This window comes from Salvelinus namaycush, chromosome 4, assembly GCF_016432855.1.
Source record: "Salvelinus namaycush isolate Seneca chromosome 4, SaNama_1.0, whole genome shotgun sequence".
Taxonomy (NCBI): domain Eukaryota; kingdom Metazoa; phylum Chordata; class Actinopteri; order Salmoniformes; family Salmonidae; genus Salvelinus; species Salvelinus namaycush.
Genome location: NC_052310.1, coordinates 5,576,282 through 5,601,538, shown reverse-complemented (window position 1 = coordinate 5,601,538; position 25,257 = coordinate 5,576,282). Strand labels below are relative to the sequence as shown.

Sequence of the window (25,257 nt, the reverse complement as noted above, 5' to 3'; positions counted from 1 at the left end):
GAGTCTAGAATTAGATTACACATTCTCAGTATGTTTGAATATTGTATTAGATTACACATTCTCTGTATGGGTGAGTCTAGTATTAGATTGCACATTCTAAGAATGTTTGAGTATTGTATTAGATTACACATTCTCAGTATAGGTGAGTCTAGTATTAGATTACACATTCTCAGTATTGGTGTGTCTAGTATTAGATTACACATACTCAGTATATGTGAGTCTAGTTTTAGATTACACCTTCTCAGTATGGGTGAGTCTAGTGTTAGATTACACATTCTCATTATGGGTGAGTCTAGTAATAGATTACACATTCTCAGTATGGTTGAGTCTGGTATTAGAGTCCACATTCTCAGAATAGGTGAGTCTAGTATTAGATTACACATACTCAGTATATGTGAGTCTAGTTTTAGATTACACCTTCTCAGTATGGGTGAGTCTAGTATTAGATTACACATTCTCAGAATAGGTGAGTCTAGTATTAGATTACACATACTACGTATGTTTGAGTATTGTATTAGATTACACACTCTCTGAATGGGTGAGTAGTATTTGATTACACGTTCTCAGTATTTTACGGGGAGCATACAACCAGGTAAGGTTGGGCAGGCTCGGTGCTCAAGGGAGCCAGTACGCCTGCACGGTCCGGTATATCCGGCGCCACCTCCCCGCCCCAGCCCAGTACCACCAGTGCCTACACCACGCACCAGGCTTCCTGTGCGTCTCCAGAGCCCTGTTCCTCCTCCACGCACTAGCCCTATGGTGCGTGTCTCCAGCCCGGTACCACCAGTTCCGGCACCACGCACCAAGCCTCCTGTGCATCTCCAGAGCCCTGTTCCTCCTCCACGCACTAGCCCTATGGTGCGTGTCTCCAGCCCATTACCACCAGTGCCTACACCACGCACCAAGCCTCCTGTGCGTCTCCAGAGTCCTGTGCGTCCTGTTGCTGCTCCCCGCACTAGCCTTAAGGTGCGTGTCTTTAGCCCGGTACCTCCAGTTCCGGCACCACGCACCAGGCCTACAGTGCGCCTCAGCCGGCCAGAGTCTGCCGTCTGCCCAGCGGTGCCTGAACTGCCCGTCTGCCCAACGCCGTCTGAGCTGTCCGTCTGCCAAGCGCCGCCTGCGCTGCCCGTCTGTACTGAGCCTTCAAAGCCGCCCGTCTGTCCTGAGCCTTCAAAGCCGCCCGTCTGTCCTGAGCCTTCAAAGCCGCCCGTCTGTCCTGAGCCGCTAGAGCCGCCCGTCTGTCCTGAGCCTTCAAAGCCGCCCGTCTGTCCTGACCCTTCAGAGCCGTCTGCCAGACAGGAGCCGCTAGAGCCGTCCGCCAGACAGGAGCCGCTAGAGCCGTCCGCCAGACAGGAGCCGCCAGAGCCTTCCGCCAGACAGGAGCAGCCAGAGCCTTCCGCCAGACAGGAGCAGCCAGAGCCTTCCGCCAGACAGGAGCAGCCAGAGCCTTCCGCCTGACAGGAGCAGCCAGAGCCTTCCGCCAGACAGGAGCAGCCAGAGCCTTCCGCCAGACAGGAGCAGCCAGAGCCTTCCGCCAGACAGGAGCAGCCAGAGCCTTCCGCCAGACAGGAGCAGCCAGAGCCTTCCGCCAGCCAGGAGCAGCCAGAGCCGTCAGCCAGCCATGAGCAGCCAGAGCCGTCAGCCAGCCATGAGCAGCCAGAGCCGTCAGCTAGCCATGAGCAGCCAGAGCCGTCAGCCAGCCATGAGCAGCCAGAGCCGTCAGCCAGCCATGAGCAGCCAGAGCCGTCAGCCAGCCATGAGCAGCCAGAGCCTTCAGCCAGTCCGGAGCTGCCCCTCAGTCCGGTGCTGCCCCTCAGTCCGGAGCTGCCCCTCAGTTCGGAGCTGCCCCTCAGTCCGGTGCTGCCCCTCAGTCCGGTGCTGCCCCTCATCCCGGTGGGTTAATTTGGAGGGTGGCCATTGGGAGGAGGCTACGGAAGCGGGGATTGACTATGGTGGGGTGGGGACAACGTCCAGAGCCAGAGCCGCCACCGTGGACAGATGCCCACCCAGACCCTCCCCTATAGGTTCAGTTTTGCGGCCGGAGTCCGCATCTTGGGGGAGGGGGGGTACTGTCATGTTCCTGACCTTATTTTCCTTTGTTTAGCTGTGTTTAGTTGGTCAGGACGGGAGCTGGGTGGGCAGTCTATGTTGTTTGTTTCTATGTTTAGTTTCATTGTTAATTAGCCTTATATGGTACTCAAGCAGGGGCAGGTGTTTGACGTTTCCTCTGATTGAGAACCATATTAAGGTAGGCTGTTCACACCGTTTGTTTGTGGGTGATTGTCTTCCGTGTCAGTGTTTGTACCACACGGGACTGTTTCGTTTGTTTAGTCTGTACCTGTTCGTGCGTTCTTCGTTATATGTAAGTTCTCATGTTCAGGTCTGTTGACGTCGTTTGTTGTTTTGTATAGTTTGTCAGTGTTCGTCGTTTCGTCTTCTTTAAAATAAATCATACATGTATTCTCCACAAGCTGCGTTTTGGTCCGATCCATGCTCCTCCTCAGACGAGGAGGAGAACAACCGTTACATTCTTTATATGGGTGAGTATTAGAATGCACATTCTCCGAATGGGCGAGTCTAGTAATAGATTACACATTCTCAGTATGGGTGAGTCTAGTAATAGATTACACATTCTCAGTATGTTTGAGTATTTTATTAGATGACAAATTCTCAGTATGTGTTAGTCAAGATTTAGATTACACATTCCAAGAATGGGTGAGTCTAGTTTTAGATTACACATTCTCAGTATGGGTGAGTCTAGTGTTAAATTATACATTCTCTGTATGGGTGAGTATTAGAATACACATTCTCCGAATGGGCGAGTATAGTATTAGATTACACAATTTCAGTATGGGCGAGTATAGTATTAGATTACACATTCTCAGTATGCTTGAGGCTAGTATTAGATGACACGGTCTCAGTATGGGTGGGTCTAGTATTAGATTACACATTCTCAATATTGGTGAGTCTAGTACTAGATTACACATTCTCAGAATTGGTGAGTCTGGTATTAGATTACACATTCTCAGAATTGGTGAGTCTGGTATAAGATTACACATTCTCAGTATGGGTAAGTCTAGTATTATATTACACATTCTCAGTATAGTTGAGTCTAGTGTTAGATTACACATTCTCAGTATGGGTGAGTCTAGTATTAGATTACACATTCTCATTATGGGTGAGTCTAGTATTATGTGAAGCGTTCTTAGTATTGGTGAGTTGAGTATTAGATTATACTTTCAATGTTTTGTTCCCCGAGCCACTTACTTATCACTTTTGCCTTATGGCAAGGTGCTCCATCATGCTGAAAAAGGCATTGTTCATCACCAAACTGTTCCTGGATGGTTGGGATAAGTTGCTCTGGGAGGATGTGTTGGTACCATTCTTTATTCATTGCTGTGTTCTTAGGCAAAATTGTGATTGAGCCCACTCCCTTGGCTGAGAAGCAACCCCACACATGAATGGTCTTAGGATGCTTTACTGTTGGCATGACACAGGACTGATGGTAGCGCTCACCTTGTCTTCTCCGGACAAGCTTTTTTCTGGATGCCCCATACAATCGGAAAGGGGATTCATCAGAGAAAATGACTTTACCCCAGTCCTCAGCAGTCCAATCCCTTTACCTTTTGCAGAATATCAGTCTGTCCCTGATGTTTTTCCTGGGGAGAAGTGGCTTTTTTGCTGCCCTGCTTGACACAAGGCCATCCTCCAAAAGTCTTTGCCTTACTGTGCGTGCAGATGCACTCACACCTGCCTGCTGCCATTCTTGAGCAAGCTCTGTACTGGTGGTGCCCCGATCCCGCAGCTGAATTAACTTTAGGAGACGGTCCTGGCGCTTGTTGGACTTTCTTGGGCGCCCTGAAGCCTTCTTCACAACAATTGAACCGCTCTCCTTGAAGTTCTTGATGATCCGATAAATGGTTGATTTAGGTGCAATCTTACTGGCAGCAATATCCTTGCCTGTGAAGCCCTTTTTGTGCAAAGCAATGATGACATCACGTAACCATTCCTTGCAGGTAACCATGATTGACAGAGGGAGAACAATGATTTCAAGCACCACCCTCCTTTTGAAGCTTCCAGTCTGTTATTGAAAATCAATCAGCATGACAGTGTGATCTCCAGCCTTGTCCTCGTCAACACTCACACCTGTGTTAACGAGAGAATCACTGACATGATGTCAGCTGGTCCTTTTGTGGCAGGGCTGAAATGCAGTGGAACTGTTTTTTGGGGACTCAGTTCATTTGCATGGAAAATAGGGACTTTGCAATTAATTGCAATTCATCTGATCACTCTTCATAACATTCTGGAGTATATGCAAATTGCAGTCATACAAACTGAGGCAGCAGACTTTGTGAAAGTTAATATTTGCGTCATTCTCAGAACTTTTGGCCACGACTGTATAGTTTTAGTACGTAGACAGATTTCGGACACGGCCAGAGATAGAGGTGTGCTCAGGTTTCAATTTCCACCTCAAAACAACAAGAGAGAAAGGTAAGATCGGCAGACAGCCCTAAAAACCCACTCGCGTAGTCAAAAAAATACACGTAGAGACACACAGCTGGACAGACAGACAGACAGACAGACAGACAGAGGTGCGGGCTAGTTAGGTGCGTGACGGGCCATGTCGACCCCAGTATGCTCCCAGTCAGAGGTCCCGTTTGTTCCCCTGATTCACTGTATCAATCTAGTCCTAATGCTAGGGCCCAACGAGCCATGCCAGGAAAGGGAGGAAAGGGAAAATGCGCAGCCGCCTAGGGCTGTGGTGGTCATCACATTTTGTTAGCCGGTGATTGTCAAGCAAATAACTGCCGGTCTCACTGTAATTGCCCGTTAATTAACATCAACACATTTTGCATCTCCTGGCCTCCACACACGGCCTACAAGCCACTGATGCAGACCTTTGGAACATCTACATTTTAAAAAGTCTAATAAATCCATGTAATATAGCCTATACCATCACAATCTATCCATGATTTTAGACAGGTCTAAAGAAACATGATATGAAGAAAATGCAGTCTATTTCAGAAGAACAGAATAGCATATTCTGAGTTGTCCTTATGTTAGTCACTGATCTGGCTATGCCATATGGCTGTGGGCTACACTAGTTAATTTAGCAGTCAAGATTTGCTTCGAATTCCATGGCATTATTTTATATTATTTTATAGTATGCAGAATACAATTGAAAATAGAAAGGATATTTTTCTCCAAACGAATTATGAGGGATTACAAACACGCGGCTATTCTGTGTTGAGCGGTTAACAAAGAAACAGGTCTTCTTATATGCTTAATTTTGAGTTATTTATGTAACTTTAGTTGTGATACAAATGTTGCGCTATATATTTGGATTTTTAATACATTCTAAGGCTGCATGATGCGACTCTAATGATGATTTGAATAAAGTCTCATGATTAGTTTTTTGCGCAGGCTGCACACACTTCATCAGTCTCTCATTCACAATCTGACAAGTACTTGATAATGCCTCGTATTTCCTGGCGGCATCCCCCTTGTGTGGCCTTAATGCCCCCTAGAAAAGTCCATGCCTTTGGCGGCCAGTGGCCGTTGTGCCCTTGGGCTGAATATAAAAATTACAATTCCCTTCTCTTCCGGGCACCTCTCACTCACATGGTTCTCTCAGATATCTCAATTCTTATTAGCCAATGTCCGTCACGTGATTGGGTCATTCTCACAGGCGTCTTAGCTCCGAAGTAGGCTACAAGTGAAGACGGACACATTGGTGACGCAAATGCCTCCTTGTCAAATTCCGAGGCGCATATTGAAGATGTTAGAGCTGTCTATGTTTACTTTTCCTCTGCCTACAAGATGAATAAGGCTAACGATCAGCAAAAGCACTAGCCTATGTCAATATACTATCTCTCTATTCTATTGGTCAACTTGTCCTTCTATTCCAAACATAGTCTGGGACAGTTGTGGGATGCAATAGTTCCAAATTAATACCACTAGCATCAAAAAAACTTTTAAAATCAAAGAAGATGATGCAACAGATCTGGGTATAAGCTGGGCATCATTCACAATGATGGGCTAATATTGTCACCCATCAGACTATTCTTGATTTAGTCTTGTATTTACATATACTAAATAATATATGTGTGACATTAGTTTAGATTTAGAATGGACCATTATCATGCACATGTCTCGGAACAGGGGAAAAAATAGCGAACGGAGGACATTTTTCCCGTGGTTAATTTTCATGCCAGCCAGGTAGGCTATACTCCTGTTGTAAATATAAGCAATGTGCTTAATGTTAGGAAAGTTGAGAAAGAAATATAGTAGGCCTAGTCTATAGAAAGCCGATGGGATCCTCATATTTCTAATAGAAGCCATCAAAACTCACGCTATTGCATAGCTTATAGAAATGTTGCGCAACATGAGCTCATGGGCTCTCATGAAGTGTTTGATTATATTTTAGATTAAATTTGATTATATTATATTATAGTGATTCGAGGGACAATAGAGTGCTGAGTACCAGGCAGTCAGCACGTTTAGTAGGCTGCTACTGACCATCAGCAGCATCAGAGCTTGGAGAAGCCTAATTACCATGCCTAAACGGTCACATGGAATTTGACTGCAGTCATGACTCGTGGCCAATACGGTAATACGGTCACCAAAACAGTCCTACTCCTACCTACCCGACTGGCTAACTTGCTCACTGTGACCTTATGGGTAGTCATACTCAGTGGAGGTCAGGAATCTCTCTCTCTCTCACTCTCTCTCTCTCACTTTCTCTCTCTCTCTCTGTCTATCTAACTGTATCTCTGCCTCTCTGCCTTCCTGCCTGTCTGGTTGTGTGTCTGCCTGCCTTCATTCCTGCAAACAAACATTGTTAGTGTTAGCTAGTGAACGTAGCTCACCAAGTAGGCTGGTCCAGCCCAGCTCTCCTTCCACTGGGGATCCAGCAGTCCGGTGAGCTTGGACATGACATGCAGTGACAGGCAGAGGAGAGAAGGCATCGGTAATGTGTGTGTATAAATTGGGAGTTAATATTGTAAGGACTAAGGGGTTGGCGATTGGTAGTACAGCAGAGCGGGGGGAGAGAGAGACACATAGATACCACTCACTCACATTGAAAATGCATATGCAAAATGTGCCACACATGAATATGGATGACACAGTTAGATAGATAGAACATTTAGAAAGAAAGAAAGAAAATCCTCTACACCCTGCACACACACTGCAGCCTTCCAAGACTGGCCACTCGTGTGTTTGAGAGGTCTGGAATCAGATGACAGAGTCCTAGTAAACCAGGTGTAACTACAGCTAAAGGTCTGGAATCAGATGACAGAGTCCTAGTAAACCAGGTGTAACTACAGCTAAAGGTCTGGAGAGGCTGAGCCAAGAGATAAAATGACACACTGTCCTCTCTGATCTTCAAACCTGGCCGTGGCCACACTCTCCAAGGGTGTCTCAGTGGAAGTTGGGATATGCAAAAAACTCCTTTTCGTTGCACACACTCATACAGGTTACCCACTTGTTCATGCAGTGAAACAGGACAAATGTAGGCACCCCCTATTTGACTTTTTCTAATGCTGTCTAGTAGCTTTCCGCATCACAACAATGAAACCCCCCAACAATATTTCCCCCCTTAAATTACACACACAGTATTTATAAATGCAGGTCAGGTGTATCATGGGTATCCTTGGTGCATTGCTAAAGAAAACATCCCGCCGTCAGCGCTGGATACAGTATATTCCTTCAAAACAGATCCAGTGCAGACAGCAGAATAGGAAACCATGCGGCGCACGGCAAAGGCTGCTATTTATATTCTTATCCACTCTGCTTGTTGTTGTACACTTCAGAGGCAGGTTTCGGGTAAACACGATGCACCCTGCAGCCACAACAAGGAAAAGTCCTTGAGAGTTGATTCTTTTAGAGGCCTTGCAGAGATTTGTACCTTAAACGGTTTGAAGTAAAGAAACAAAGGGGAAAAGGGGAAAAAGAGAAACTTCATTGAATAATGAGTTTTTCAGGATTTTTTGTCGTTGTCTAATTAAGTCTGAATAGAGGAAGGCATGTTTATTGTGTTTTCACTCTGCCCAGTATCCATATTCTAACATTTTGGGGTCAGTGGTCCTATTTGTGACTCAATAACAACAACAGTTTCCCTGACATTCAAAGTTCAATGGTGACACTGCTGCACAAACAAACAGCTAATGGATGACAATACGACCTAACAGCTAATGGATGACAATATAACCTAACAGCTAATGGATGACAATATAACCTAACAGCTAATGGATGACAATACGACCTAACAGCTAATGGATGACAATATAACCAAACAGCTAGTGGATGACTATATAACATAACAGCTAATGGATGACAATATAACCTAACAGCTAGTGGATGACTATATAACATAACAGCTAATGGGTGACTATATAACATAACAGCTAATGGATGACTGTATAACCAAACAGCTGCTGGATGACTATTTGACCTAACAGCTAACAGATGCCTATATGACATAACATATAGGTTATACAGTCATCCACTAGCTGTTAGGTCATATAATCATCCATTAGCTGTTTTTGGTTCCAGCTAGAACCTTTACACAGAGGGTTCTACATTGAACCCAAAAGAGTTCTACCAGGAACCAAAAAGTGTTCTCCTATGGGGACAGCTGAAGAACCCTTTTGGAACCCTTTTTCTAAGAGTGTACAGTATATGCACATGATAACAATTTAACCTTCTCGCTTTTTACGCAACCGTGTTTTGACATGACCTTCGTACATTTCCCTCAGCCCTTTAGTTTCTGAGTGTGTGCATGTATTTTTGCGGACAAATGTGTGTGTGCGTGCGCATGTGTGTGTGTTTGTACATGTCTGTGTTTGTCTGTGTTTATTGCTTGGAGAGATTTTCAGGACAGCATGCATGAGTTTTGCCTGGATTACTAAACTATGATTTAATTAGTTTAATTAAGATACGATTCATAATCAGATTCACTCTGCCCTCTACATTTTCTGTTTTCCTAATCTTCCACCAATTAATCCGAAAATTGCATGGCTATAACATCTTCTCAGTGACCTCCCTCCCTCCCTCTCTCCTTGTGGGTTTGATAATCATCACTTCCATTTAAAGAGGAGTATTTCTATGCTGACTGTGTCAACATGGTTAATATAAATCCACTTCTGTGTGAATATGAGAGAGATGTGTCGGTGGCGTTGCAGGTATGAGGTTGTAATTAATCTTATGAAGACCTTTGAGTGTAGAAACCTACAATTACTTCTTGTTAAGTAGTGGCTATTTTGCATAATGGCATCATGCATTTACGTCTGTTTTTAAGGTAACAGTATTTTACAGCCCTTTTCAACCCATTTGTTTTATGAGCAGTCAATCAATGTTTCCATGAAAAAGGAGTATTGTACAGTTCACCATGGGTAGATTGGTTCTTACAAAGGATGAGTACTTATTCTGCAGGGGTGATTTATGAACATATAGAAAGAGAGGGATAAAGAGAGAGAGAGAGAGAGGGAGGGAGGAAAATGTATATAGAAAGAGAGAGAGAAATAGAGAGAGGGGGAGGGAGGTTAAAGGGATAAAGAAAGAGAGAGAGAGAGAGAGAGAGGGAGGGGAGAGAGGGAGAAAGGGGGACAGAGATATACAATATAGAAAGAGAAAGATAGAGAGAAAGATAGAGAAAGAGCGAGAGAGAGAGAGGGAGGGAGAGAGGAAATGTGTAAAGAAAGAGAGAGAGAGAGAGAGAGAGAGGGAGGGGGGGAGAGAGGGAGAAAGGGGAAGAGAGAGATAAAATATAGACAGAGAGAGGAAGAGAGAAAGAGAGAGAGCGAGAGGAAGAAAGGGGGAGAGATAGATAAAATATAGAGAGAGAAAAAGATAGAGAGAGAGAGAGAGCGAATATAGAAATATAATATAGAAAGAGAGAGAGAAGGGAGAGGGGGAGAAAGGGGGAGAGAGGGGGAGAGAGAGAAAATATAGAAAGAGAGAAAGAGAGAGAGAGAGAGAGAGAGAGAGAGAGAGAGAGAGAGAGAGAGAGAGAGAGAGAGAGAGAGAGAGAGAGAGATGCCCTCTCCACAGTTGACAGCGAGCTGACAACACTGTACCATGTAAATGACCTCCGTCTGCCTCACTGTGGTAAAGGTTCATCGCCCTTGGAGATGAATAACCTTGCCAGTCCCTCTGAGCTACACAACACCACCTCTCCCTCTCATTCCGTAATGAAATGATCTGATTATTCACATTATTCTGCTCACAAAAGAACATAGAGACGGGAAATAGAGAAGGTACGATCAAAGAAAGAAAACGGTATTCTCACATGTGAATGGTACAGTACCTTTATCACCTTATACGTCTTTCACATGCAAAAGGTGACCGTTGAAGGTGAAAGTCACGTATCCTTATGTCACGGACAATACATTCATAATGCGTAGCCTTTTCCCTCGCGACGCTTCACGCTATCTCACCTAATGAGATGGGAAAGGAATTAGGAGAAGGGGGTTGACGAGAGCCTTTATATTCACAGGACGCCTGCTGGGGTCAGGAATGTGGCATGCCCATGATAAAGGTTACACAAGCAGTATTTGTGTGTCCTTGCAACATGATATTTGTGCCCAGCGGGGTAGGCCTAAGACATGATATCTGTGCCCAGCGGGGTAGGCCTAAGACATGATATCTGTGCCCAGCGGGGTAGGCCTAAGACATGATATCTGTGCCCAGCGGGGTAGGCCTAAGACATGATATCTGTGCCCAGCGGGGTAGGCCTAAGACATGATATCTGTGCCCAGCGGGGTAGGCCTAAGACATGATATCTTTGCCCAGCAGGGTAGGCCTAAGACATGATATCTTTGCCAAGCAGGGTAGGCCTAAGACATGATATCTTTGCCAAGCAGGGTAGGCCTAAGACATGATATCTTTGCCAAGCGGGGTAGGCCTAAGACATGATATCTTTGCCAAGCAGGGTAGGCCTGATACATGATATTTGTGCCCAGTGGGGTAGGCCTAAGACATTATATCTTTGCCCAGCAGGGTAGGCCTAAGACATGATATTTGTGCCCAGCATATTAAATCAGTAGAAAAATCAGCTTTGCTGGAAGCAGTCTTTGGAAGAATCCTCCTCAATGTGTGAGCACATCCCTATAGGTTTACAACATATTCAGGTTTCTGACTCTGTGATTGGCTCTTGCAGGTCTCCACTACGGGAAGGAGAGTGTCCGCAGCAGTGGAGGTCACGACCTTAATACATTCATCTCCTCTGGGTTTGTCACGTTGGGACGCGGCCAGCCCAAAGGTACAGTACTTTCTATATCTTATTTATCTTTCTCTATATAATCCTTATTTTTTGAATTTTACCTTTATTTTACATTTATTTAATATTTTCTATCCAACTCTATCTAACCTCTTACCCTTACAAATCTTATCTATATAAATCTATCTGGTGGGGGGTGCGGGGGTGTGTGGTACGCCAGTGTGTGTGTGTGTGTGTGTCCATCTCCTACACTTTGTCTAGCTAAACTGTAGCTTCTACATATACAGTGCCATCGGGAAAAGTATCTTGCATCTGTTACATCGGAAGCTTGACTCCTTGAAGTCAACACACAGCCAAGTGTTGTCCGTCCTCATGATTTATGGTCTTTTTGGGTGGTAGCAGCAGTCTTTTTGGGCAGTAGCAGCAGTCTTTTTGGGTGGTAGCAGCAGTCTTTTTGGGCAGTAGCAGCAGTCATTTTGGGTGGTAGCAGCAGTCTTTTTGGGCGGTAGCAGCAGTCATTTTGGGCGGTAGCAGCAGTCTTTTTGGGTGGTAGCAGCAGTCGTTTTGGGCAGTAGCAGCAGTCTTTTTGGGTGGTAGCAGCAGTCTTTTTGGGCGGTAGCAGCAGTCATTTTGGGCGGTAGCAGCAGTCGTTTTGGGTGGTAGCAGCAGTTGTTTTGGGAGGTAGCAGCAGTCTTTTTGGGTGGTAGCAGCAGTCTTTTTGGGCGGTAGCAGCAGTCATTTTGGGCGGTAGCAGCAGTCTTTTTGGGTGGTAGCAGCAGTCGTTTTGGGCAGTAGCAGCAGTCTTTTTGGGTGGTAGCAGCAGTCTTTTTGGGCGGTAGCAGCAGTCATTTTGGGCGGTAGCAGCAGTCGTTTTGGGTGGTAGCAGCAGTTGTTTTGGGAGGTAGCAGCAGTCTTTTTGGGCGGTAGCAGCAGTCGTTTTGGGAGGTAGCAGCAGTCATTTTGGGCGGTAGCAGCAGTCATTTTGGGTGGTAGCAGCAGTCTTTTTGGGCAGTAGCAGCAGTCATTTTGGGCGGTAGCAGCAGTCATTTTGGGCGGTAGCAGCAGTCATTTTGGGCGGTAGCAGCAGTCATTTTGGGTGGTAGCAGCAGTCATTTTGGGTGGTAGCATCAGTCTTTTTGGGCGGTAGCAGCAGTCTTTTGGGTGGTATCAGCACTGTACTGTACAGTAGAGCCAAAAGGAGAAGTTACATAAATAATTATACACTGGGAGATTCATACAATCTATTTTCACACTGTCAAAACCTCCTGATTCCATGTTCATCATATTAATTACATCAGATGAGGATTCTGTCATTGATTTAATATGTGCGGCTCTGCAGATTTACACAGTAAAGATTTATCCCTGGGTTTGGCTGACGTCTGGTCTGTTGCCTGCCCATAAACCCTGTTCTCTGTTGGGCTGGTGGAACGGATGGAGGCTTGGAGTGGAACCAGGTCAGCATCAGGTGATGCTCCAATAAATCAATATCTCTCTTCCTCACGAGAGGTGTCACGGTTTGGCTCGGGCCAACCAACTGCAGAGGAATGGAGAGAGGGACAGAGAGAGGAATGGAGAGAGGGACAGAGAGAGGAATGGAGAGAGGGACAGAGAGAGGGATGGAGAGAGGGACAGAGAGAGGGACGGAGAGAGGAACGGAGAGAGGGACAGAGAGAGGAATGGAGAGAGGGACAGAGAGAGGGACAGAGAGAGGAATGGAGAGAGGGACAGAGAGAGGAATGGAGAGAGGAATGGAGAGAGGAATGGAGAGAGGGACAGAGAGAGGAATGGAGAGAGGGACAGAGAGAGGAATGGAGAGAGGGACAGAGAGAGGGACAGATAGAGAAATGGAGAGAGGGACAGAGAGAGGGACGGAGAGAGGGACAGAGAGAGGGACATTTCTATTTCACCCTATTCCATTCCATCTGGGAAGATTATCTGCTTTGCTTCTGTTGTTCTATTGAGAAGAAAAATACTTTATTGTTTACATAAAATTTGCAGTTTCCATCTTTGCTCCTTTTTTGTGTCTCAGTGTGTTGTGGTCCCTCGAGGCAGGACTGTTCACAATGGTATTCATCCATTCTCTCTCCCTCTCTCTCTCTCCTCTTTGTAGTTCCCCCATGAAACATAAGTTATGAGAATCACTGCTAGATTATATATCTAGGATTCGTTTTTAGTTTTTAGTCTCTCTCTCCCAACATCACAGACAATTCTCTGTCTGTTTCCATCCCAAGCTGTATGCTTGTGAGGCAGTATGGTGTATGGTTTAGTATCCCAGATTTCTGCGGTTACATTTGTGTTTTGTAACAATGGGTTGTCCGATATTTTTTCGCTGCAGAACAAACACATTTCCAGATTGGAATCTTAGCACGTAGAATATAAAAACAAATATCCTGGGCTAACTTGCAAAAATATGCACAAACAAACTACGTTGGGTGACAGTAGATCTAGGTTGGACGTGTGTTTCTGTCTCTTTATTTTTGTCATCCCTCTCTTTCTCTCTCTTCCTCGGTCTTCTTTCACCCCTCTTTCTCTCTCTTCCTCGGTCTTCTTTCACCCGTCTCCTCTTTCTCTCTCTTCCTCGGTCTTCTTTCACCCCCCTCCTCTTTCTCTCTCTTCCTCGGTCTTCTTTCACCCCCCTCCTATTTCTCTCTCTTCCTCGGTCTCCTTTCACCCCCCTCCTCTTTCTCTGTCTTCCTTGGTCTTCTTTCACCCCTCTTTCTCTCTCTTCCTCGGTCTTCTTTCACCCCCCTCCTATTTCTCTCTCTTCCTCGGTCTTCTTTCACCCGTCTCCTCTTTCTCTGTCTTCCTCGGTCTTCTTTCACCCCTCTTTCTCTCTCTTCCTCGGTCTTCTTTCACCCTCTCCTCTTTCTCTCTCTTCCTCGGTCTTCTTTCACCCCTCTGCTCTTTCTCTCTCTTCCTCGGTCTTCTTTCACCCGTCTCCTCTTTCTCTCTCTTCCTCGGTCTTCTTTCACCCCTCTTTCTCTCTCTTCCTCGGTCTTCTTTCACCCCTCTGCTCTTTCTCTCTCTTCCTCGGTCTTCTTTCACCCCTCTCCTCTTTCTCTCTCTTCCTCGGTCTTCTTTCACCCGTCTCCTCTTTCTCTCTCTTCCTCGGTCTTCTTTCACCCCTCTTTCTCTCTCTTCCTCGGTCTTCTTTCACCCCTCTGCTCTTTCTCTCTCTTCCTCGGTCTTCTTTCACCCCTCTCCTCTTTCTCTCTCTTCCTCGGTCTTCTTTCACCCGTCTCCTCTTTCTCTCTCTTCCTCGGTCTTCTTTCACCCGTCTCCTCTTTCTCTGTCTTCCTCGGGCCTTCTTTCACCCCCCTCCTCTTTCTCTCTCTTCCTCGGTCTTCTTTCACCCGTCTCCTCTTTCTCTGTCTTCCTCGGGCCTTCTTTCACCCCCCTCCTCTTTCTCTCTCTTCCTCGGTCTTCTTTCACCCGTCTCCTCTTTCTCTGTCTTCCTCGGGCCTTCTTTCACCCGTCTCCTCTTTCTCTCTCTTCCTCGGTCTTCTTTCACCCCACTCCTCTTTCTCTCTCTTCCTCGGGCCTTCTTTCACCCCTCTCCTCTTTCTCTCTCTTCCTCGGTCTTCTTTCACCCGTCTCCTCTTTCTCTCTCTTCCTCGGTCTTCTTTCACCCCACTCCTCTTTCTCTCTCTTCCTCGGGCCTTCTTTCACCCCTCTCCTCTTTCTCTCTCTTCCTCGGTCTTCTTTCACCCGTCTCCTCTTTCTCTCTCTTCCTCTGTCTTCTTTCACCCCACTCCTCTTTCTCTCTCTTCCTCGGGCCTTCTTTCACCCCTCTCCTCTTTCTCTCTCTTCCTCGGTCTTCTTTCACCCGGCTCCTCTTTCTCTCTCTTCCTCGGTCTTCTTTCACCCGTCTCCTCTTTCTCTCTCTTCCTCGGTCTTCTTTCACCCCTCTCCTCTTTCTCTCTCTTCCTCGGTCTTCTTTCACCCCACTCCTCTTTCTCTCTCTTCCTCGGTCTTCTTTCACCCCTCTCCTCTTTCTCTCTCTTCCGTTGTGTCTTTTTTTACTCTGTCTCTCTCGGTTATTGTTCGATATCAATTAATGGCTCGCTAATGTATAGAAAACGACCGGGCGATATTGAGCTGAGCAGAAATCAGTGATTAGCTTTACCCTTTCAGGTCTCTGGACATTAGTCTCCAAAATGGAGGGAAACAGTTGATTTTGTACTGGGCCGTGGCTCAAGGCTAGAACAGACCACTGAGTCACCACTGAGTATTGAACCAAGACCACAACAACATTTCCTGAGTTAGTCAGAACCAAACTGTGAATCGTGATCTAGTTGATGTTGAATAAGCTGCCGTCTGTTTGGCTAGCTAATTACAGTGCGTGTGAGTGTGTGTATGTGTGTGTATGTGTGAGTTTGTGTGTGTGTGTATGTGTGTGTTTAGTAGTTAATTACAGGCAGTGTGAGTGTTTGTATGTGTATGTGTGAGTGTGTGTGAGTGTGTTTAGTAGCTAATTACAGGGAGTGTGAATGTATGTGTGTGTGTGTGTGTGTGTGTGTGTGTGTATGTGTGTGTTTAGTAGTTAATTACAGGCAGTGTATTGTTGTTTTTTCTCTGGGTAAGATAGCAGAGGTCAAAGGGGCTTTGCTTTAGACCAGCTGGAAGACATCTGCCTGCCAGGGTCCACCACAACACTAGGTCCACCACAACACTGGGTCCACCACAACACTGGGTCCACCACAACACCACAACACTGGGTCCACCACAACACTGGGTCCACCACAACACTGGGTCCACCACAACACTGGGTCCACCACAACACCACAACACTGGGTCCACCACAACACCACAACACTGGGTTCACCACAACACTGGGTCCACCACAACACCACAACACTGGGTTCACCACAACACTGGGTCCACCACAACACTGGGTTCACCACAACACTGGGTCCACCACAACACTGGGTCCACCACAACACTGGGTTCACCACAACACCACAACACTGGGTTCACCACAACACTGGGTCCACCACAACACTGGGTCCACCACAACACCACAACACTGGGTCCACCACAACACTGGGTCCACCACAACACTGGGTCCACCACAACACCACAACACTGGGTCCACCACAACACTGGGTTCACCACAACACTGGGTTCACCACAACACCACAACACTGGGTTCACCACAACACTGGGTCCACCACAACACCACAACACTGGGTCCACCACAACACCACAACACTGGGTCCACCACAACACTGGGTCCACCACAACACTGGGTTCACCACAACACTGGGTTCACCACAACACTGGGTCCACCACAACACTGGGTCCACCACAACACTGGGTCCACCACAACACTGGGTCCACCACAACACCACAACACTGGGTCCACCACAACACCACAACACTGGGTCCACCACAACACTGGGTCCACCACAACACTGGGTCCACCACAACACTGGGTTCACCACAACACTGGGTCCACCACAACACTGGGTCCACCACAACACTGGGTCCACCACAACACTGGGTCCACCACAACACTGGGTCCACCACAACACCACAACACTGGGTCCACTACAACACTGGGTCCACCACAACACCACAACACTGGGTCCACCACAACACTGGGTCCACCACAACACTGGGTCCACCACAACACTGGGTCCACCACAACACTGGGTCCACCACAACACTACAACACTGGGTCCACCACAACACCACAACACTGGGTTCACCACAACACTGGGTCCACCACAACACTGGGTCCACCACAACACTGGGTCCACCACAACACCACAACACTGGGTCCACCACAACACTGGGTCCACCACAACACTGGGTCCACCACAACACCACAACACTGGGTCCACCACAACACTGGGTCCACCACAACACTGGGTTCACCACAACACTGGGTCCACCACAACACTGGGTCCACCACAACACTGGGTCCACCACAACACTGGGTCCACCACAACACTGGGTCCACCACAACACTGGGTCCACTACAACACTGGGTCCACCACAACACCACAACACTGGGTCCACCACAACACTGGGTTCACCACAACACTGGGTCCACCACAACACTGGGTCCACCACAACACTGGGTTCACCACAACACTGGGTCCACCACAACACCACAACACTGGGTCCACCACAACACCACAACACTGGGTCCACCACAACACCACAACACTGGGTCCACCACAACACCACAACACTGGGTCCACCAAGTATCTACAACATTTTCACAAGTATCTAACACATTTTCACAAGTAGCTACTATATTTTCACAAGTATCTATTACATTTTCAAAAGTATCTTATACATTTTCAAAAATATCTGCTAGATTTTCACAAGTATCGAATACATTTTCACAAGTATCGAATACATTTTCACAAATATCTGCTATATTTTCACAAGTATGTGGTACATTTCCACATGTATGTCCTACATTTTCATAAGTGCCTACTACATTTTCACTAGTATATGCTACATTTTCACAAGTTTTTTGTACATTTTCACAAGTATGTACTACATTTTCACAAGTAACTACTACATTTTCACAAGTATCTACTACATTTTCAAAAGTACCTACTACATTTTCAAAAGTACCTACTACATTTTCACAAATATCTACTACATTTTCGCAACTATGTACTATATTGTCACGAGTACCTACTACATTTTCACAAGTAGGTTATACATTTTCACAAGTATGTGCTACATTTTCACAATTATGTTATACGTTTTCACAATTATGTTATACATTTTCACAAGTATCTAATAACACTTTCACAAGCGTCTTCTACATTTTCACTAGCATCTACAACATGTTCACAAGTATCTAACACATTTTCACAAGTAACTACTACATTTTCACAAGTATCTACAACATTTTCGCAAGTATCGAATACATTTTCACAAGTATCGAATACATTTTCACAAGTTTCAAATACATTTTCACAAGTATCTGCTACATTTTCACAAGTATCGAATACATTTTCACAAGTATCTGCTACATTTTCACAAGTATCTGCTACATTTAACAAGTAACTACTATATTTTCACAAGTATCTATTACATTTTCAAAAGTATTTTATATATTTTCACAAGTATGTAGTCACTTTAACTACTTTTTAATTCAATAGCAAAAATACAATATAGACATTTCAAAACTTTTTGAAGTGGTGAATAGAAAGAATAGATGGTAAATATAATTTTCCATACAGCATTTGACTATAACTTGACATGTACAATACATTTTATGTTGAGAAATGTGTCCTCCAATTTCATTATCCTTATACAGTACATACGTAGAATAAATCCTCAGAAATAGGGGTGATGTAAAGCAGTTGGCTACTGTAAAAACATAGCATGGCGTGGTGAGCCTATCATTATCTGATGTATTGGGGACTAGACTAAATATTCTCATGGTATTTCACGGAAAACGTAGATCTTGCATGACTGACACAAGGGTGAAAGATGAATGAATTCACAATCAAAGGTTCTGAACACAAGATAGGGGGCATTACAAGTGTTATCAGTCTTGAGTTTTGAAAATACATCTGAAAATACAGAAAAATTTGCCACTTGCTTGGCAAATTAAAAGCCTCTTCTTGTAGATGTGTGAAGAAGACAGGACAGATGTAGTCTGAGGGGTGAATAGCCATCTGTTCAGTAGTCTAGGGACGCTGTGCTGGCCCTGACTCCTCCTGGGCCTCTCTCCCTTTTTCTCTCTGCCTTTCTCTCTCTATCTGGACTTTATCTTTCTGAGAGACAGACAACGCTGTGCAAAATCTGGTTGAATTAATGTTGTTTCCACGTCTTTTCAACCCCAAAATATATGTGATGACATTGAATCAACGTGGGAAACTAATTGGATTTGCAAAAACGTAATCAACGTAAGGGAACTTCGTATTTTTTTCACCTAACTTTTAACCTAAATCCCAAAAATGTTTTTGTTGATTTCACGTTATATTCACTTTAGTTAGACAACTCAACCTAATGTGGAGGTTGAACTGACGTCTGTGCCTAGTGGGACACTCCTTTCTCCAACGCCATCTGTCTGGACGACCAAGATGCCTCCTTTGAATTCCTTTGCTTTTGTTGTTTTGTCCTGCACTGTCTCCGAAAGCGAACCCCATTCCCTACATAGTCAGAGCCTTTATTTATCAAATAGATTTTTTTAAAGTACGTTTGTATACTGTGAATGGTAACATTCAGTCATGCTATTGCAGTAGACATTTTCGTTTGATGCAGCTACTATGATCCAAGATACATCTACAATTCAGTTTGAGCTGATCTTCAAGTCTCCAGATATTCTAAGAAACTTTTTTGTAAGATATCTCCTGTCTTTCTGCTTCCTACAGTAGTGGTGATGCAATGCATTTGCAAGTCTACCATAACAAACTGTATTCATGACTGTGACCTAAAGTAGAAAATAATACAAAGCCTGTCACAAGTACAGGACTGTATGTATTGACTAGCCTTTTTCCTTATTCAGTGACTGTCCTGAACAAAATCAGTACAGTACATCACTGTCACATTATACCGGAGTCTTTCAGACGTGTCACACATATTTAGCAAAGCTAGGAGGTCCATAGGGAATACAAAGCTTAGCACTCAGTAGCCAGATTGAAATTGCCATGTCAGTTACGGGAAGAAATTAAAACTACATTCCACCTTGATTGATTGAAATTTTCAGTTACAGTCCAGAGAGCAGATGGATTGACAGCTAGCTATGCATGCAAATTCGACGAAGCATTCAAATTCAACTTGAAGACTTTGATTGGTTGAAGACAGTCATTTCCACTTCCATATGCCAGTCAGTGAGGATGATTCAACATTCAGCCATGACCAGAACAGTCCCGGATAGAAGTCATTACTTTAGACAGAGACTACATCCCACATAGTTTATTTATGTATTACCTAATTACATCGTCAAGCACAGCGTTAATTCCAGTTGGTGATGGACTCAAATTGGTTTCCATGGCAACGGATGATTGTTTTTTGTGGATATGATGTGGGTCTGTTATGACTGATATAATGATACCAGTCAGTACAGTGGGAGAAGTAAATCTGGATGTTTTTTACAGTTTTAATTAATATTGTTGTGTTTACTGTGAATTTTCAACCAAAGAAGAAAAACAACGCAACAGTCTTTTGTACCAAGTACACAAAGTGTTTAGAGAAAATTAAAGCAATCCTGAAAAAGCACTTGCATATTCTGCAATTAGACAAAACAATCGCACACCTCGTCAAGGAACCCCTACTGGTGGTCTATAAGCGTGGTCGCAATATTGAAGATAGCTTGTCAGGGTTCTCCCAATATGATGATGCATATTATGCATTATGGTTGAACCCAAGAATTACATGTATCAAAGAAATGAAATAGAAAACAATTAAGTATAAATGTGAAATTGAATTAAACAATAATGTATGTTGATGCTAATATTATGTACAATATTTAATTATGTTTCCATATGATAACAATAGCCTAATATATTCAATGTGCTATAAACTATTGTTTTTTAACAGTTTCACTCAAGTCATTCTAATTAACTTAATAATTATGACACACCCCTCACTATTGTCATTAGTTGCACCAATTGCATTGTTTGTCTACATGACTTGGTTCAAGCATTCATGACATTGCCCTGATGAAGGCACAGTGATGCCGAAACGTTGGTGATTTACCCCAAAAAGTACTGGGAGTTTATATATAGAGTGTGTAACTCTCTTCATTTTTATAGCTTCCTGTGAATTCTCAACATATATAGTCTACAACTTACAGTATATGAGTACATTCACTACTCTCCTTTTACCCAGACTAGAAGTTCATTTTTCAGTATCATAAGTTAAAACATAGAACATTAAGAAAGGAAAAAATGGGAAAATGCCTTTTCATAGCAACCAGAGGGCTAGAGGTGCGAGTGAAAGGAATACTGCCAAAGGACATTTTCTACCTTCATGGAGTCGTGTTGTGTCATATTGACAAATAGTTTTCTTCTAAATCTTTCTTAGTTTTTATTCTGAGAATTATGATGATTTCGTCATTGCCCAAAAACTTCCACTGTCGTTAAAACACTCATCTCCAAGATGCAGTTGAATCAGAGTTGAAATGACTCAGATTTGATAGAATAACAACATACGGAACCATCAGAGTGCATGATTAAGAAACCGGACGCCTCAGACCAAAACATCCTCCCCCAAGAATCTTAAAAGCTTCGCTAGTGTCGTCAAGGAGACAAAGACATACTGTAAACAACAAACAGGAAGAGCCTCCTACGATGTCAAGACACACAAACCACAGAGATCCCATCTTTGTTCATTTATATGACACACACTCTAAATGTCAACCCAATCAGTCACCTTCCTCCTCCTCCTCTGCCTCCATACACAGCATAGAGTCTCCAAAGATGCTGGGTGGTGTTGTCACTGACCTGCCAGATGAGCGCTGTGGAAAATATATGATCCTTCAGTGATCAATGGGGCCAGAGCACTCATTAGCAGCTAGGACTATGGGCAAGATTCCTCTAATGCACTTTTTAATTTGACCAGGCAAGTCAGTTAAGAACAAATGTTTATTTACACTGAAAGCCTACACCGGCCAAACCCAGACGACGCTGGGCCAATTGTGCACCACCCTATGGGACTCACAATCACGGCTGATTGTGATACGGCCGCGTCTGTAGTGACGCCTCTAGCACTGAGAAACAGCGCTTTAGACGACTGCGCCACTCGGGAGCGAAGAGACCGGTAGACGTCTCCTTCTTTGCCGCTCTCAGGTGGTGCATTCTCAGCTGAATACGGAGAGGGAGGAGATATTATGTTGGGATTGAGGGAGAAGTGTGTGATAGTGAAAAATGGGGAATGTGTTAATTGCATAGCTGCAGAGCTAGCTAGCTGCCACCTGTGTTTTCCCTCCATCGCAGGTAAACATACAGTAACAGTCAAAAGTTTGGACACACCTACTCATTCAAGGGTTTTTCTTTATTTGTACTATTTTCTACATTGTAGAATAATAGTGAAGACATCAGAACTATGAAATAACACATATGGAATCATGTAGTAACCAAAAAAGTTTTAATCAAATCAAAATATATTTTATATTTGAAATTCCTCGAATTAGCCTCCCTTTGCCTTGATGACAGCATTGCACACTCTTGGCATTCTCTCAACCAGCTTCATGAGGTCACATGGAATGCATTTCAATTAACAGGTGTGTCTTGTTAAAAAATTATTTGTGGAATTTCTTTCCTTCTTAATGCGTTTGAACCAATCAGTTGTGGAGGGGATGATATACAGACCAAGTCCATATTATGGCAAGAACAGCTCAAATGAGCAAAGAGAAACGACAGGCCATCATTACCTTAAGACATGAAGGTCAGTCAATACAAACAATTTCAAGAACTTTGAAAGTTTCTCCAAGTGCAGTCGCAAAAAACCATCAAGCGCTATGATGAAACTGGTTCTCATGAGGACCGCCACAGGAATGGAGTTACCTCTGCTGCAGAGGATAAGTTCATTAGAGTTACCAACCTCAGAAATTGCATCCCAAATAAATGCTTCACAGAGTTCAAGTAACAGACACATCTCAACATCAACTGTTCAGTGGAGACTGCTTGAATCATCTTCACGGTTGAATTGCTGGAAAGAAACCACCACTAAAAGGACACCTATAATAAGAGGAGACTTGCTTCGGCCGAGAAACACGAGCAATGGACATTAGACCGGTGGAAATCTGTGCTTTGGTCTGATGCGTCCAAATTTGAGATCTTTGGTTCCAATCGCCGTGTCTTTGTGAGACGCAGACTAGGTGAACAGAAGATCTCCGCATGTGTGGTTCCCACTGTGAAGCATGGAGAAGGAGGCGTGATGTTGTTGGTGACATGTTTGCTGGTGACACTGTTAGTGATTTATTTAGAATTGAAGGCACACTTAACCAGCATGGCTACCAGAGCATTCTGCAGCAATACGCCATCCCATCTGGTTTGCGCTTAGTGGGACTATTATTTGTTTTTCAGCAGGACAATGACCCAACACACCTCCAGGCTGTGTAAGGGCTATTTGACCAAGAAGGAGAGAGATGGAGTGCTGCATCAGAAGACCTGGCCTCAACAATCTCCCGACCTTAACCCAATTGAGATGCTTTGGGATGAGTTGGACCGCAGAGTGAAGTAAAAGCAGCCAACAAGTGCTCAGCATATGTGGGAACTCCTTCAAGACTTTTTGAAAAGCATTCCAGGTGAAGCTGGGTGAGAGAATGACAAGAGTGTGCAAAGCTGTCACCAAGGCTAAGGGTGGCTACTTTGAAGAATCTCAAATATAAAATATATTTTGATTTGTTTAACACTTCTTTGGTTACTACATTATTCCATTTTTGTTAATTCATAGTTTTGAGGTCTTCACTACTATTATACAGTGTAGAAAATAGTACAAATAAATAAAAACCCTTGAATGAGTAGGTGTGTCCAAATTTTTGACTGGTACTGTATGTCAGGTTTTCCCTCAGAGCTCAGCGCTGGAGAGAGGCTGGTCCTGCTTTGTCATCCACCACAGGTCAGGAGAGGAGAGACATTCTCAGGAAGAGTATGTTATACTCTGCAGGAGACGAGATGAGAGGATCACTGTTTCAAAGCTCTTCATAACAGACTCAATTATTGTCAATTACACAAAAAAATACAAAGTACTAATATCAGTACTTCATAGTGTTTATTTAGTCAAATATGTTCAGGTCATTAAAAACAACTTGCTTACATATCTCAGCCATGTATCTCAGTTTCCCACCTACAATGGGATACCTCTCTACAGTACCCTCCCTACAGTACGCTCTCTAGAGTGGTGTGAGATGTGGAGAGTGGGGACAGAGAGGGGAAGTGACAGTTAGTTGACAGGCCTCTTATCATTGTCCAAATGGCAGTTAGTTGACAGGCCTCTTATCATTGTCCAAATGACAGTAATTTGACAGGCCTCTTATCATTGTCCTTTTGCTGTGGTCCGTTTGAAACAAGTAGAGCTATTTGTCACACAGCATGGTAGGGAAATACATTCCCTTTTGTCGTCGCCAGGGAATTTAGAGAGAGAGAGAGAGAGAGAGAGAGAGAGAGAGAGAGAGAGAGAGAGAGAGAGAGAGAGAGAGAGAGAGAGAGAGAGAGCAAGAGGGAGAGAGAGTGAAAGAGCAAGAGGGAGAGAGGGAGAGGGAGTGAAAGAGCAAGAGGGAGAGAGGGAGAGGGAGAGGGAGAGAGAGTGAAAGAGCAAGAGGGAGAGAGAGTGAAAGAGCAAGAGGGAGAGAGGGAGAGGGAGTGAAAGAGCAAGAGGGAGAGAGGGAGAGGGAGAGGGAGTGAAAGAGGGAGAGAGAGTGAAAGAGCAAGAGGGAGAGAGAGTGAAAGAGCAAGAGGGAGAGAGAGTGAAAGAGCAAGAGGGAGAGAGAGTGAAAGAGCAAGAGGGAGAGAGAGTGAAAGAGCAAGAGGGAGAGAGAGTGAAAGAGCAAGAGGGAGAGAGAGTGAAAGAGCAAGAGGGAGAGAGAGTGAAAGAGCAAGAGGGAGAGAGAGAGTGAAAGAGCGAGAGGGAGAGAGAGAGTGAAAGAGCGAGTGAAAGAGCAAGAGGGAGAGAGAGTGAAAGAGCAAGAGGGAGAGAGAGTGAAAGAGCAAGAGGGAGAGAGAGTGAAAGAGCAAGAGGGAGAGAGAGTGAAAGAGCAAGAGGGAGAGAGAGTGAAAGAGCAAGAGAGAGAGGGAGAGAGAGAGAGGGAGAGAGAGAGTGAAAGAGCAAGAGGGAGAGAGAGAGTGAAAGAGCAAGAGGGAGAGAGAGAGTGAAAGAGCAAGAGAGAGAGAGAGAGTGAAAGAGCAAGAGGGAGAGAGAGAGTGAAAGAGCAAGAGGGAGAGAGGGTGCAAGAGGGAGAGAGGGTGCAAGAGGGAGAGAGAGTGAAAGAGCAAGAGGGAGAGAGAGTGAAAGAGCAAGAGGGAGAGAGAGTGAAAGAGCAAGAGGGAGAGAGAGTGAAAGAGCAAGAGGGAGAGAGAGTGAAAGAGCAAGAGGGAGAGAGAGAGTGAAAGAGC

The 25,257-nt window shown here is 44.7% G+C and overlaps 1 protein-coding gene across 3 annotated transcripts in view; it reads left to right on the top strand.

Moving 5' to 3' along the window:
• Positions 1-25,257, top strand: part of LOC120045414 (protein shisa-6-like) — a 124,143-nt gene that overhangs the window by 7,823 nt on the left and 91,063 nt on the right. The window contains exon 3 of one of the 3 annotated variants that reach the window (XM_038990294.1): positions 11,162-11,263. The exons of 1 other annotated variant lie outside the window; for it this stretch is intronic. In XM_038990294.1, the coding sequence (XP_038846222.1) occupies positions 11,162-11,263 (102 nt within the window). Of the gene's footprint in view, positions 1-11,161; positions 11,269-25,257 lie in introns of all 3 variants that reach the window. One more of the 3 variants, XM_038990293.1, reaches the window with a different exon arrangement.